Below are 14,849 nucleotides of genomic sequence, written 5' to 3' on the forward strand. Positions count from 1 at the left end.
GGAGATTAATAGGAGTAGTTTTTTATACAACTTTTACATATATTTATCCCATATTGTACTTTCATTTACATTCATTTTATACAACTTTTACGATAATTAATTGGATAGGTTTAAGCTTCTCAGTATTTTCATTCATTTTGAAGCTAACAATTGAATTATTTAGGGCTTATAATCATCAAAATTATATATAATATAATCACTAAAGGTGAAATTATTTTTAAAAGCTCCGGAGTGAATTTTGGTGCACTGATTAAGGGTAAGACTATTGATAAAATATTAGATTCAAATCTCAACGTATTACATTAATGACTAAGGCAAAATAATATGGTTTTGATAAGAAATCATAAATCAAAATTTATATATACTAAATTTGACAAATTAAAGTAAATCAAGCTAATAAAAATAAAATAAATTAGGTGAATTATATATTTAAAAAAAAAACAGATTTTGTTACTTTAATCTCGGAATAAAATACAGAATTATCATATCCCTATCCATAGAACTAGGAATCCTCTCTCTATTGAGTATTGACTTTGTTGATCAAAGAGATATTTTCTCCGGGAAATCCTCATTATTTAAACATAATAAAATCATCCATTTTCATGTGGAGTATATATATATTAGATGCATCTAAGAATTAAATCACTTAAGTATTATTTTTCTTGCTTGGTTGGTAGCGTGGGGTTATATAATTTTTATTTATTACTATCATGGAGAAAATAACACATGCTAGTGATAATATATTAATGTTGTTGACCGTAGAATTTGCTTCTTTTAATAAAAAAAAGAAGGGAACATTCTACGTGAAAGTTTTCATCGAAGGAGATGGTCCGATAAAGCGTAACGCATTGGTGACACTCCCATCTAAAAATATCAAATATTCCAACAATGTTATATGGGGCACAAATAGGTGGGTAATCACTATTGATCCAACAGAAAGGGTAAATTCTCTTCGTTTCGAGGTGTTTAAGGCACGTAAATTTTTTTCGAATTCTTTAATAGGAATGACAACGTACAAATTGGAGACTCGACTCAAGAGTAGTGAATTACGTTCAGAAGAAGAAAAATCTCTTATTCCTTGTGAGAATAATAAGAACACAAGTCTTAAGATTTGTAAAAATAAGGCATCAATGGGAGAGTTGAATGTGAATGTGGTATTGAGGCAGAAAGTAGCAATTAAAGATGGTGCTCAAGATTATTTTGTCCTCAAACAAGAAGATTTTAGGTTTCCCAAGCACTAGAAATTATGATTTTCTACTTCTTCTCAAACTTTTTTTAATTTCATGTCTTATTTATAAAAGATTTGAAAATGTTATTTCCTTCTTTGATTTAATAATAGCTAGGATTAGCTAGGATTTCTTCAAGTACTAGTCTTTTCATGATTAATAATTAGGATTTCTTTTTTTCGTATGATAACATTCTTCATATTTGGTACTTATGATATTAGTATTGTGTTGCAAGCACTTGTATTTCATGTTAATTATTATGATTTTTTTTCTAAATCATATAAAAATTATTAAATGTGGTTCATGATTTACACGTAATTTGATGGGCCACGAAATATAAAGTTAAAATGATGAATAGTGAGTCTATTCTTTAAGTGTTGACTCTCTCATGAAAGACCGATTTATATAAATATAAAGGTCACTGTGAATCAAGAAAATGTTCTATTCAAAAGTGTAATCTCTTCCATTAAACCTTTTCTTTCCTTCTATTTTTGTTCCCCCCTCATTTTTATTTTTTTACATTTTAAAATAATAATTCAGCGTTTAAAGGGTATGTACTTTTCAATACGAAAATGGAGTATTCCTTTATTTCACTAACATAGAAGAAAGGAAGTTATAATGTTATATGCAAGGTAAGTTTCATTAAAAAAATTAGAGGTGTAGTTGACAATAATGGAATAGATATTTGACAAAAATAAGATTATATTTCGTTTTTCCTGACAAAAATAGAAGTGTAGTTGACTTACGTCTCGTGAGTTAATTTAATTAATTTTTAAAGCTAAATGAGATTATATTTACTTGATATTGCATACATCTAATTAGTTAAAAAATATAGATTTTATATGTAAACATTCAGTAAAACAATTTCGTTACTATGAACAATACCCTTTTACATACCTTAAATATGAGGTTAAAGATATAGTACATTGGGCAAAAGACTAAGTTTTTTTTAAAAAAAAAGTAAAACATGTCTTGATTATACATAAGCAAACACTAACTAAGTAATTTTGAGGAAATCATGCTTTCTGTGTAAGTAATTCCGTGCAGAATGGTATTGAATTCAAGCCATAATCCAAATGGCCCTTTGGATGTCTTAAATCGATATCCTACGTACATAGTTCATACGTCTACAGCTGAGTAGCACTTCACCATTGTCAAACATATGTAGCGGTCTATTTAAAATAAAAAATGTCTCTCGTATGGTATACAATTGAATTCAAGATTCTTCGACAGCATAGTCCTTCATTACCCATAACTTACAAGTAGTGTTCTCCTCATAATAAAAACAAAGCATTTCTCTTAATACTGCAACTCCATATTTGACATCATGATGAGAGAATATTTTACTCATTGGCTCTAGCAATTGTATCTCTCCGTACGTCTCATTTGAAATACTAAATGAAACTACAAAATGCTCCATGTAGAAATGCTAAAGGATCCATAAGAGCGTTACACAATATCGGTAATAAGTCTCGTCCACAGTAACTTATTTTTCTCCATAATCCACTTTTTAGTGGTAGAATTTCCATGTTAGGATAGTTAAACTTAAGGATGTTGTAGTCATTATTAATTGTGTCATATCCAAATCCATAACTAAGAAATGTACTGTGTCTTTCTAAATGTGTGGAATTCGTATTGATTCTCTTGTAGAAGGGTTCCAAATTAAATCAAAAGGTCTTCGGCAATTGATAGAAGAACCAACCCATTGCAAGAAGAATACACTCTGTACCTAATTGCCGGTTTATAGTTTGAAGGAGAAACAAGTTTTTCTACATCGTCCTCAACTAGTTGAACAGATGATAAACGAGAAGAATAGAAATTAAATATATTAGGTGTATCCATGCACCATTGGCCAACAAGAAGCTTTTCAGAATTATGACTCTGATGCTTCATGTTAAAGTAAGGGTCAGAGATTAACGTGTTTCAAAATTTTGAAATACATTTAAATCGAAGTAGAGACTGCACGGATAATCTGCTAAGGATGTTCGTAGTAATTTCATCTGATAAGTGAATTCTTATTGCGTGACGATGCCTTTTTCTTTTCTTTGATTGCTTGATCGCAAAGCTTTCCTCTTTGCAGGTATGAACAGATTTCTTCTCATCAAAACTTCGTGTCATCGTTGGAGCTTCGAGATTGGGGTTTCAAATTTCTCTCTCGATCTGGATTTTCTAGGGTTTCTCTTCACTTTGAGGGCGGCTTATGGGAAAGGGAGATGACAAAAGTGTTAGGTTCCCTTTAGTAAAATCGATAGGAGTATTAATTAACCTACATTTTATTAAGTATTATTTAATACAAAATTAATCTCTTTAATTTTTTTTTGTCCACTTAGAGTCTAAAACTAGTAATTTATATTTCTTTTAAAAAATAAAAAAAATAAACTATTTAATTACATAAACATTTCTATCATAGATATTAATTCACTCTATAGTTCCAAATAATTATAACCTGTCTTACTATATAATGATTTTGTGTCGGATTTCAAGTCAGATACACTACTCATTTAGATTTCAAGTCAGATACATGTATCAAAATTACTAAAAATATGTATCTTTGATACCAGATATATTTTAAAATACAGATACACATGAAGAGAGGCAAGTAAATTATCAACATGTATCTTTTGATAGTTGAAACTAAATACATGTATTTTTTTTATACCAAATACATGCTAATCATGTTGTGATATAATGTATCTAAAATAATTACATTTAATTTGACCTATAATTCATATATGATGAAGTAAATGTGATTAAAAATATATAATATCAAAAACTAAAGTGGAAGCACATTATGCGAGATTTATGTTTTTTTTCTTTTCAATTGACAACCCCATTCGTCCAGCAATCAGAAAAATTAGCCCAAAATGTATGAGGCTGGACGAAGACAAAACATATAAAGCCCAAACTCTCAAGTCTTAACCAAATTTCTGCCTTAATTCTTTTAAACCCCCGTTCCCAATCTTACTCCGTCGACGGCGAAATCCTCGCATTTACGGCAATCGAGCGGTATGTTTCTGTTATACGCTACTCCTTTCACCTCTCGATCTATAATTTCTCCCCTAAATAATTCTTCACTCATATTAATGTTTCTAATTCAAAATCTTAGTTAGGTATTCTTGAATCTTGATAATGAAAATGAAAGTGTTCTTGTTTATTGAAGAAATTATTTTACTGCGGAAAATTCAGAGAAAATTCGAATAAAGAGTTAAAGAATAAACAAAAGCCGTGGGTCTCAAGTTCGAAACCCACTAGGTGCAAACAATTTCTGAGGGCCATCGGACTGGGTAAAACCTGAATTAACCGTGGTGCACTTGCGGGAAACTCCTTGCCGAGGGCCTGTGCACCCCGGGATTAGTCAGGGCTCAAAGAGACTCGGACACCCGGTGCAAATCAAAAAAAAAAAAAAAACTGTGAAATAAAAGCAGGGTGTGAAATTTAGGTATTCTTGATAATGAAAATATTCGTATAAAGAGTTAAGGATTCGTAGTTTATGACCTTTGAAACAACATTAATATCACTTGAAAGATTATGTATACACGGAAATTGAAGATTATGACCTTGATAGAACATTAATATAACTTGAAAGATTATATATACGGCAATTGAAGAGGAAAAATGCTTATAATTCACCGCTTGAACTTAGATGTGCAAACGTATTACGATTTTTCTTCTTTTGTGTTGTTCATATATATATATATATATATATCCCAAGGGGGCTCCGGAGGTTATTATGATACTTTGCTATTTCCTGGTGGGGGGTTTGAGTTAGTCGGAGAATATTTCGTATGTCACGATTGGAAGTTGTTATTCTGCTTCTTTATGGGTTGTTCATTTGTGTTGGGTGTGCGTCTCATGGATTTTTGAAATTGTCACAATGAGAATTGATCTCAGAAAAAGGAAGATACTTTATTTTTTGCTTTTACATTTATTAGCAAAATCCATTTTTCTTATTCTCCTAATATTTAAGAATCTGGACTTCATATATTTTCTACTTCACTTGAGCTAATGAGAAAACAATCAAACATTATAACGTGTAAGATTTATATTCTGTTTTAATTCAATGGGTGAATCTCTTGGTTGAGTTTGCTTTAATCATCTTGTTGCAGGTGTGCAGTTTGTCTTACTTTTGGATTCTCCAAGCTTTAATGCAATTCATTTTGTGATTCAGATAGTTGGTTGAGTCAAGAGGAGACAAACGATGCCGCTTTATGATTGTATGCTTTTACTGAAACCGCATGTAAAAAAGGAGGCTCTGATGGACCTTGTAGCAAAGGTTGGGAAGCATGTTTATAGAAAAAATGGTGTGCTTACAGATTTAAAGTCGTTTGGTACTGTTCAATTGGGTTATGGCATTAAGAAACTAGATGGAAGATATTATCAGGTCTGTCTCTACTATCCTTTCAATAATGTCATATTTGCATCTCTTTTTCTCCGGACAAGCGATTGATTCATCAGAAAAGCATCAAAGGCGGAATGCAGTCCCATGAATATTTGACTATAGAAGTAGAAGAGTAAGATAAAGCACTAGTTGATTTCTTCTCATCTTCCTAATCTTTGATAGATAGAGTTACCCAGTACCTGGAGGTAGCACGTACGGGGTGGAATAGTCGAGGTCCATGTAGTCCGCCCCGAGACCACAATTATCAAAACAGGATGAAGAGCACTTAACTATAAAAGTTGCCAAAGATACGAATTTATGCCCGAAAAAATTCCAAAGGTGCTTTTAACAGCTGTTCCGTCTAGCAGCAGAGATAGCTTCTGTTTAGCCCCATCATCATTTTTCTGCCACTTTCCTTTATTTTGGTGTATGATAAGATAAATAAGTCTTAGGTCTGTGTTCCGTCTAGCAGCAGAGATAGCTGTTTAGCCCCATCATCATTTTTCTGCCACTTTCCTTTATTTTGGTGTATGATAAGATAAATAAGTTTTAGGTCTGTGACAATGACCATGCTAATTTCTTTCCATGATGCACCTCTAGGACCTTGGACTGGCCTGCTCTTTTCTATCTTCACAATGTAATCAGTAATTTAAGTCCATTTTCGTTCACAGTATTATGATTATTGTTACTATATTTAATATATCTTGCATTTTTTTTAGGGGCAACTGATGCAAATGACAGTGATGACACCTCCCAGTTTTAACAATGAGCTGCATTACTTGAACAAAGAAGACCGCCTACTTCGATGGCTTTTGGTTAAGCATCGTGACATCAAATTTGGATTTGACTTTTTGGGTGAAGATGATGCTAAGGCTGACCTAAGCAAGTTCAGGAGCAACATATATGAAATTGAGGAAGAAGAAGAAGAAGAAGAAGATGATGATGATGAATATAATGTCGATGAATCTGAGAAGAAGTCGGTCTAGAAAACTTATGACTTTCACTATAAGCTGCTGATTAGAGGCCACCATAACCCAAACCAGAGGAAGATAAAAAGGCTACAAGAACACCTACAAGTTAATCCCTGGCTTAAACTAATAACTAGTAGATCAGTAGAAATTGATAAATTTCTGGCACTGGGACTCATCTATGACTCCAGTTTTAGTCATCAATCAGTATGTTTTTCTAATCTTGATTATATTTTCTTGATATTTGATATTGGAGTGTGTTTTCTTATGTAAATAGGAGTAAGTGTTAGAAATGATTCTCCCTCTTATGGTTTGTGCTAATCAGAGACTAAATTGTTGTCTTGCTTTAAATTTTTGCTATCAATCCTCACACGGAAACTGATCAGTAGAAACTATTCGGAGTCAATATCCAAATTTTTAACAAAAGAGAGAAATCAAAGGGTTGTTTGGGAAAACATGTTATAACTCAAATTGCAGCTGAATGTCATCAGCTACAAGCCCATTGTTAATGTGAATTAAGCTTTGCTAGATTGATGAAATCAGCAGTGCAGGTCCATTTTATGCAATTTTTACTGAAGCCAAAACGGAAAGCAGTCTCTTCTTGGTCACTAAAGTTTTGTGACAGATGAAATGATGGTAGAAGCACATAATCAACAACCAATCTATATATAACGTAGGTATTTTACACTCTCTTTATGTTCAGTAGATCAAATTAGCACTCCTGTACAAATCTACATTCGCAATTACAATCAGAATCTCTCCGGGGATCAACACCCAAGAGAACAAACAAACTACGAAATACTCAAACTCACTAACAGTTAAAAATCAGAACACTATGAGTAATGGAGCTCGAAGCCAGCCATCAACGAGTGTTCCCAACTCAAATATTGGACCTGACATTTTTACAAGATTGAAGATATCAAACTACGCGTGAAGCTATAAGTTCTAGATGGTCTAGGTGAAAAATCAAGACCAAACATCTCTTTAGGAGCTTGTCCTGGCTTCATCAATCCGGTTAGTTTTGCTACCAGGTAAGCACTATCTGCAATGTGGTTCATATCATCTGTCTTGTTCCACAAACGCTGAACCAACTGGAACCTCCTATGTTTGCTGTTAATCCGAATGCCCCACTTAAGGTACAGGCTTTCTCGTTCTTCTTCTGTTAGCTTCCTCAGCATTTGCTTGCGCAGCATTCGTCTCTCTTGACGAAGGTCTTTCATGCTGTTTCACAAATCAAACAAGTTGTCAATCCGTTCAAATTTCATTTGCATAGTTATCTATCATCTTTTGCTTTGGCATTTAACATGCCAAGTACAAAACTGAGCTGTTAAATGCAAAGACTTACCTTTTATCATGCTTTAGGTACAAAGACAGTGCACATATATATGGCTCTGTGATACAAATATATGCCTAATGTTAGTCAAATTACCTTTGTGCAAGGGACAAAGTCCTGCCATTGACCTCTGTTTTCTCTCCATGCGAATATGTGTTGTTGAGGAAGGTCAGTCTTCTGATCTCTACCTCCAGATATACTGCATCCTTAGCATCACCTTGAAATAGAAGGAAGAAATATGTTCTGTGCACAAGGGAAATGTTGCAAGCATTCCAAAGTTCAATAATCTCTTTCTGTAGCATCTTGAACTCCGAGGGCCAGCTGCGAAGACTTTTCAGATCATCTTCAATTGGGTCCAAGCCGACATCTTTGACACACTTTGATGGTCTATCATGCTCTAGTTCAGCCTCCTTAACCAGTAACATACAAACACATATTAGTCAGAAATTAAGGAAATGTAAGTTTTCTTGATTCTATTTAAACAGTGGACATAAACCCAAGGAATGTAATCCAACTGTCGATTACAGGTTTTATCTATATTTTTTCAGGTCACACAAACTTTTCATTCCATGAACATCAACCATGAAAGAAGGGCGTTCTTCTAAAAATCTCAGGACTAGAAGAATCACCCATCCAAAAAATGAAGCATATAAATTTCATCATCATGAACAGATAAGAGATTGGAGATATATGGGAAGATGATTAAGAAGACAGGTAGAGAGAAGAAAAGATAATACTCACAGGACATTCTTTGACCTCCTTTTCATATTGAAGCTCATCTGTATCGTCCGTCCTTGCATCATCTACATCATTGACACTCTCATTATCGGTATCTTCCCCTTTTGACACTTCATTGACATCAGTCTCGCCATAAAAGGTGGAAGTTTTCTCTTGAGAGTCCTTCACATCGGAGGTAAAGTTCGGGGGAGAGATTTTGATTTCCCAACACTCAGGTGTTGCGTTGACATTTCTTTCTGGCCTAGATGGTGGAGTATTTTCATTTTTGTTGAGTTCCTTAAAACATGGAGAATATAGATCATCCATTAGGCTAGGTTTACAGCTTCTGCTTCTACTTAATTTCAAGATGCTTGAGCCTGGTGAATCGTCAAGGAGCTCATATGTTGAGGATAAATTTGCTGGAGAAGGAGGCTCAAATGTATGCACACAGTTCAACTCTTTCTCTTCTTTCAACGGCAATGTTACTGACTCTCTACTGTCTGCGAACTTTGGTGATTCAAGGGTTTGAGAATCCTTTGAGGGAAGTGACAATGGTTCTTCACTAGCTTTCTTTTCTTCCTTAAAAGATGAGAAGGGCACAAATTCTTTGTCTTCTTTACAGGGCAACAATGTGACTTCTCTATTTTCCTTGAGTAAAGGTGGTGCTGATCGTGCATAGTCGTCTGCTGGAGGTGACACTGTTCCCTTATCTGCTTTGTTTTCATTTTCTGCTGTCATTTCAGCTGGAGATTTACTTCTATCTTCAGGAGATGGAAATTTGGATTCTTGTTTTACCTTCGTACTTGATTCCTTGGTTTCAATGCAATGAACTTCCTTGTATAGGTCTTCTGAATTAGTTCCATTACTTTGTTTTTCAATCTCATCCCATCCTTCACATGAATCACTTTCACTATAATTTGAACTGTGGCCAGCTAATAACCTTGGAGATGAACTGTTATGGAGAAAGTTCTCTTCAAACTCTGGTACGCGTATAATTTGTTCCTCGGAACTACTCCTGCTATGTCCATCTGAACATGTTCTAATATCAGCATCTATAGATGGAGTGTATGACAAAATGGACACTTGCATTGGGCTTCGATAATCTGGTGATCTCTGCACACGCAGATTTGGGTAGTTTCCTAAACCAACCTGTAACATAATTCAAAGGCTGTAAGGGCGGACTGCTCTACATTCAGCCACACCACAGTGACCCTGAAGCGCCTTTTAGCATTAAGAAGCAAATATATAGACAGAAAATAACAGTCTAAGTAGCATATATACCTGCATTAATAAACCTGCATCATCTCCAAGCAGTTGTCGCATATCTCTAACTTGAGTCTGAGCTATGTCACGCTGCATGGTCAAGTCCTTTATCTCCTTGTCCATCTACAAAAGAGATGACATAATGATCAAGGTGTCAAACTGGTACAATAGCCAGGAAACTAGATTATCAGTCCAAGATGCAGTACCTGTTCTATTTGTTTGTTCTTCTCTCGCAGCAATGCTTCATAATCTGAAGGGAATAGAGAAGTTCTAGGACTCCTTAACTCGTTCTCCAATCTCGTCAACTCCCTCTGCAAATGCTTCACTAAAACTTTATCTGAGACGACTACATTCACTTGGGCAGTAGTAGTTACTTCCTTGGCACAACTTGCAAACAGAAGAGTATTCCTTGATTGCTCAACATGACTTCGTGCAGGGCTCATTGTACAGATGATGGCAGTTCTACCATTGCCACCCAATGACGGTTGTAGTATCCTAGTTAACTTTGAATCTCGGAATGGAATGTGACCATTCCTACCCTTGCTGTATTATATAACAACTTGCATTAGCAACAATTTCAATTTCCTGCTATATTAGGAGTGATCTAGAGAGGTTTATGTTTATATCAATCAGCATTTTGGATTTATTAGGTCATTTTGGAGAAAATAAAGTTGATGCAAAGGCAATGTAAGAGGAGATGAACTCTTACAATGACCCTATTGCACTAGATTAGAAGAGAGCGCAAGAAATATAAACGACCTTAGCTTGCGTATAACAGTGCCCAAAGTCAGCAAACTGCGATTTATGTGGCAGCCCTCTTTCAGCCTTGTGCCAGCTGACAATGACTGAGATGCACGCTCACTTCCAGCTAAATCAACAAAATTCTGTGTTACATCGAGAAAAACAAGCACTTATTAGTATGATGATTACTGAGACCATGCTAAATATCAACTATCTCCCCAGACATATTTTCATACCACAGTAGCTGAAAGAGAACTGGAATTGTCCCTGCCTAAATATTCCCGCGCAGAACTTTCAATTGTCTGCAATAAGTTATGTGTCAAAACAGTAATCTTCTAAAAGCTAATACTAGCTTGTTAGCCAGTTGCACAAGACAAAAATTAAGTTATTATACCAGTCTGATAATTTGGTGAGATCTGGAGCTGGTCTCATTGAGCGCAGTCTCCCCTATCTGTCTCTGAGCTGCAAAAGTTCAAGCAAGCAATATCAATCAATATCCACATTCCACATTTCTCAGGCAAAATTTCGTTCCAGCACTAAATAAATTCAAAATCACAAATGCCTTGTTGAAGCCAAAGCTAATTTTCGTCTCTTACCTTCACAAATAGAAAGGAGCTGAATGACATGGTTCCAATCCCTCAATGTTTCCTCTGTGAGTTTCTCAACAATTGTCCCTCTCTGTCAAAATTGCTTTAATGAGATTTCAAAGAGGAAAAAAAAATCTAAAAAAATTCGGAGAAAAGGACTAACCTCGGGGTCATCTAGAAGTCTAAGAAGAGTGCTATCAGCACTAAGGAGATCTCGGACAGATTCATTGTAAATTTCCATAGCAGAGAACTTCAAAATAAAGTCTCTCTCCGAGTGCTACAAGTAGTAATACAACTAGATACTCAGTAAGCGAAAGCGAAAAGCCTTGGATAATACGAAATGCAGACAATATAAACAAGTGATCACCTTCTGAATGTAGTCATATATATCAGCTATAGCATATTCAGTTATACCAGTCATAGTATACGTCTTTCCACTGCTCGTTTGGCCATACGCGAATACGCTTGCTACGAAATACATTAATGGTTTCAAATCAATAATACAAAACATGAACTTGTACGAACTATAAGATCGATGGAAATACTGAACAATTCAGACACTAAGCTCCCGTTTGATCATAGATTTTGAAGTTGAAAATTGAAATTTTAATAGTATCAGATAAATTAGCTAAAGAAATGGAAAAATATTTAATTTTCTTACTCACAATTGAATCCACTAAGGACAGAAAGAGCAACATCTTTAGCAGTTTCTTCATACACCTGTCTTGTGGAGCAATTAGTCCTAAATACCCTGTCTGCAAGCAAAAAATCATATCCCAAAAACAGAACATTGTCAAACTCATAAAGTTTAATTCAATTATGGTTAAACATGACTTATTGAGGCTGCTAAAACCTTTCTTTCCTGAATTAGCACATAATTTAAATCACAATTAACTTAAAACTCCCTAATCAACAGTTAATCCAAATAAAGTACCCAAAATGGACCAAGCAGAAATGCAAATTACAAGACTTTCAAGTAAATATGAAGAAATAAAGGATGAACTTACCAAATGTATAAGCAGAGGGATACATAGAGCGTTCAGACACAGAAAGATTAACATTTTTGTAAATAATTGTAGTGTCATTAATACACTCCCAATCTGAAACATCATTTCTTAAAATTTCTTTATCATTCAAAGGCCTCAGACGCACCGACACCAAAATTCTTTCTTCGCCGCCACTAGCCTCCTTCACCACCTCATCAGCAGTCGCCACTGTACCCATAATTGCTTCAAGTTTATGCATAAAATGTCAAAGAAATTAGCAAAATATATATCTCATTTTTTTTGTTTCTTCAAACAGAAGTAAAGGTTAGTAGTAACTATATTATAATTGAATGAATGATCAATTTTTTGTGAGTCAATAGAATGGAAGTTGAATGATCAGTGTATTTTGTTTGTCTCATGCATTTATGGTTTTTTATGTGCTAAATTTTAGACTTTATAAATATTGTTTGGATGTTTATGGGTTAGCTATGGTCCCCATTTACAGTCTGTCAGTCTCTGTCTTGATTCTTATGAATGTTCCTTAACCTTTGGTTTTCACAACAAAACCAAAGATTAGGTTCACAAGCTCATCCATTAATATTAAAATACTTAGGAGTAATTAATACACCTTTCATTACATTTTATAACAAGATATTTGATTGAACAAAAAATATTTTTTATACACAGACTAAAAAGAAAGTGTATTAATTTGATTGTGAATATATTTAATAAATAAACGGAGATGTTGAAATTTTGATGTGTGTAATACTTATAAATCTTGTTGTTTTTGAATTTATCAGATAAAATTGAAATTTGAAAAATTTACATACTCAATATAAAAAAATACTACTCTTTTTGAAAAATATATCAGAAAGAAGTAAAACACATAAATTGAGAACGAAGAAATAGAAATAAAGGGGATATGAATATTTATTTATTTACTACTAGTAATATTTTTCTTTTGTTAGTATTATTTTTGTTTGTTTGTTATTTTATTTACACATTAGAAAAGGTGGAATTTTTCCTCCGTCAGGGGGTCATTTTCAGAAAAAGTTGATTTGATAGTTTTAATAAAAAATAAACACCGGCCATTTGACAAAATCTCTGTTTAGTTTCTTTGGAATATAAATTTCAAGAATAAAGAGACAGAATTTTAAAACTATTTGAATAAAAGTAGAAATTAGATCCAAATTCTTTTCTTTAATATTTAGTTGTGTTAGATTTTTTCTTTTCTAATTTAATTACAAACTTAACAACCACATCCAACAACAGCTTAACTAATTTAATGACATTTTTTTCTTTCACTAAACATCAACTAAACAGTTGGTTAATTGTTGTTATACATGTTAGATCTTATTGTAACAGTTTACCAAAAATTAATTAAATTAAATTTCTTCCATTTCAATCAAATTACTTTTTGCCCTGACTCAATCAATTCGGTAAACTGACCATTTCATTAGATAATAATTGTCTCTAAATTAAAATTAATGGCTAAATTATTTTACTAGTTTGAATTTGAATTGAAGAAATAAATAAATGTAGTTTTTCTTGTTTGAATTTGAATTAAAGAAAGATAGGGTAACATTAAAGATGAACAGTCTTTATCAGCATAAACGTCAACTTTTAGTTAGTTGTAGAAGCAATGGCAAGCAAAAGAATAATATGGATTACAAAAAGGAATTCTAAAAATGCAAAAATATGTATCATATTACAATAGTACGCTACCATTATTTTATGTTCGATTTTATTTTAGTTTGATTGTTTTTAATATTTGTACTATCAATTATTTTTTTCAATATTTGCATCATAGTTTTTTATAACTTCCAATTCTTTCAAACTGTTTCTTGAGTCGTGGTGTCTATCATAAATAACTTTTATATCCTATAAAGATAGGTATAAAAATCTACATATACGACGCACCTTACTCTCCCAAACCTCTTTATGAAACTATATTATTATTATTATTATTATTATTATTATTATTATTATTATTATTATTAACATATTATAAATTTATAGGGTATTCGAAAAAATTTTTAAATAAAAGAATTGTGGGGCTTTGACTTGGAGCTTAAAGGCACGCTTCATATGTTTATTCTTTTTAAGTCTATCACATCTTGCGTTTTTTCTCGTGTACTAAATTCGTGAATGACAAGTAAGGCTTATTTCTTAAACATATTTGTCAATTTTTGGGAATTTATTTAGTATATAAAGAGATTTTACGGATCAGGTAGGTTTTTGTTTAAAATCTCTATAATATTTTCTATTTTTCACTTAAAAATCAGGTGTTACATTATTAAAGAGTAGCTCAATATATCACTTTTTGGTTTGAACGATCTTTTGTGTCGTAACAATAATTTAGTTAAGTAACTTTTGAGTGAAATAACAAAAATATAGTTCTTTGATTAAAAAAAAATAAATTATTTTGTAGCTTGATAGTTATAGAGTGAGTTGAGATTAATGATGAGATCTCAAGTTCAATTTTTTTTAAAAAAAGTATGACTAAATATTTTTTTTTATCTGTTTTAATCTTGATAAACAAAGTTACCTAACTTTTTTGTTGAGTGGGCAATAAATTATCTTGTGCTTACATATTGCATTGATATTTTAATTTCATTTTTCATAAAAAAGCACGGGACACCTATAGAAA

General features: G+C 33.0%; 2 protein-coding genes across 3 annotated transcripts; one reads left to right on the forward strand and one right to left on the reverse strand.

Annotated features, from left to right (window-relative positions):
• The first annotated feature begins 4,084 nt into the window (after positions 1-4,084).
• LOC125848446 (uncharacterized) lies at positions 4,085-6,793 on the forward strand. 2 transcript variants are annotated; one of them, XM_049528309.1, is made up of 3 exons: positions 4,085-4,232; positions 5,395-5,607; positions 6,324-6,793. In XM_049528309.1, exons 2-3 carry the CDS (start codon positions 5,425-5,427, stop codon positions 6,588-6,590), a joined length of 450 nt encoding a protein of 149 aa, XP_049384266.1. In that variant the 5' UTR covers positions 4,085-4,232; positions 5,395-5,424; the 3' UTR covers positions 6,591-6,793. The 2 variants fall into 2 exon arrangements, with proteins under 2 accessions (XP_049384266.1, XP_049384267.1); XM_049528310.1 differs by having other exon boundaries at positions 4,179-4,232; positions 5,333-5,607.
• Positions 6,794-7,219: 426 nt separating this feature from the next.
• On the reverse strand, positions 7,220-12,517 carry LOC125848439 (kinesin-like protein KIN-7G). Its single transcript, XM_049528300.1, has 13 exons — positions 12,221-12,517; positions 11,879-11,968; positions 11,581-11,681; positions 11,377-11,490; positions 11,223-11,304; positions 11,021-11,088; positions 10,863-10,928; positions 10,645-10,769; positions 10,092-10,428; positions 9,904-10,008; positions 8,647-9,771; positions 8,002-8,315; positions 7,220-7,793 (listed from the first exon to the last, which is right to left on the reverse strand). The coding sequence occupies exons 1-13, from the start codon at positions 12,456-12,458 to the stop codon at positions 7,475-7,477; spliced, it is 3,084 nt and encodes a 1,027-aa protein (XP_049384257.1). The 5' UTR covers positions 12,459-12,517; the 3' UTR covers positions 7,220-7,474.
• Between the last annotated feature and the right edge of the window lie 2,332 nt (positions 12,518-14,849).

The sequence above is a fragment of the Solanum stenotomum genome, chromosome 12 (assembly GCF_019186545.1).
Source record: "Solanum stenotomum isolate F172 chromosome 12, ASM1918654v1, whole genome shotgun sequence".
NCBI classification, from domain to species: domain Eukaryota; kingdom Viridiplantae; phylum Streptophyta; class Magnoliopsida; order Solanales; family Solanaceae; genus Solanum; species Solanum stenotomum.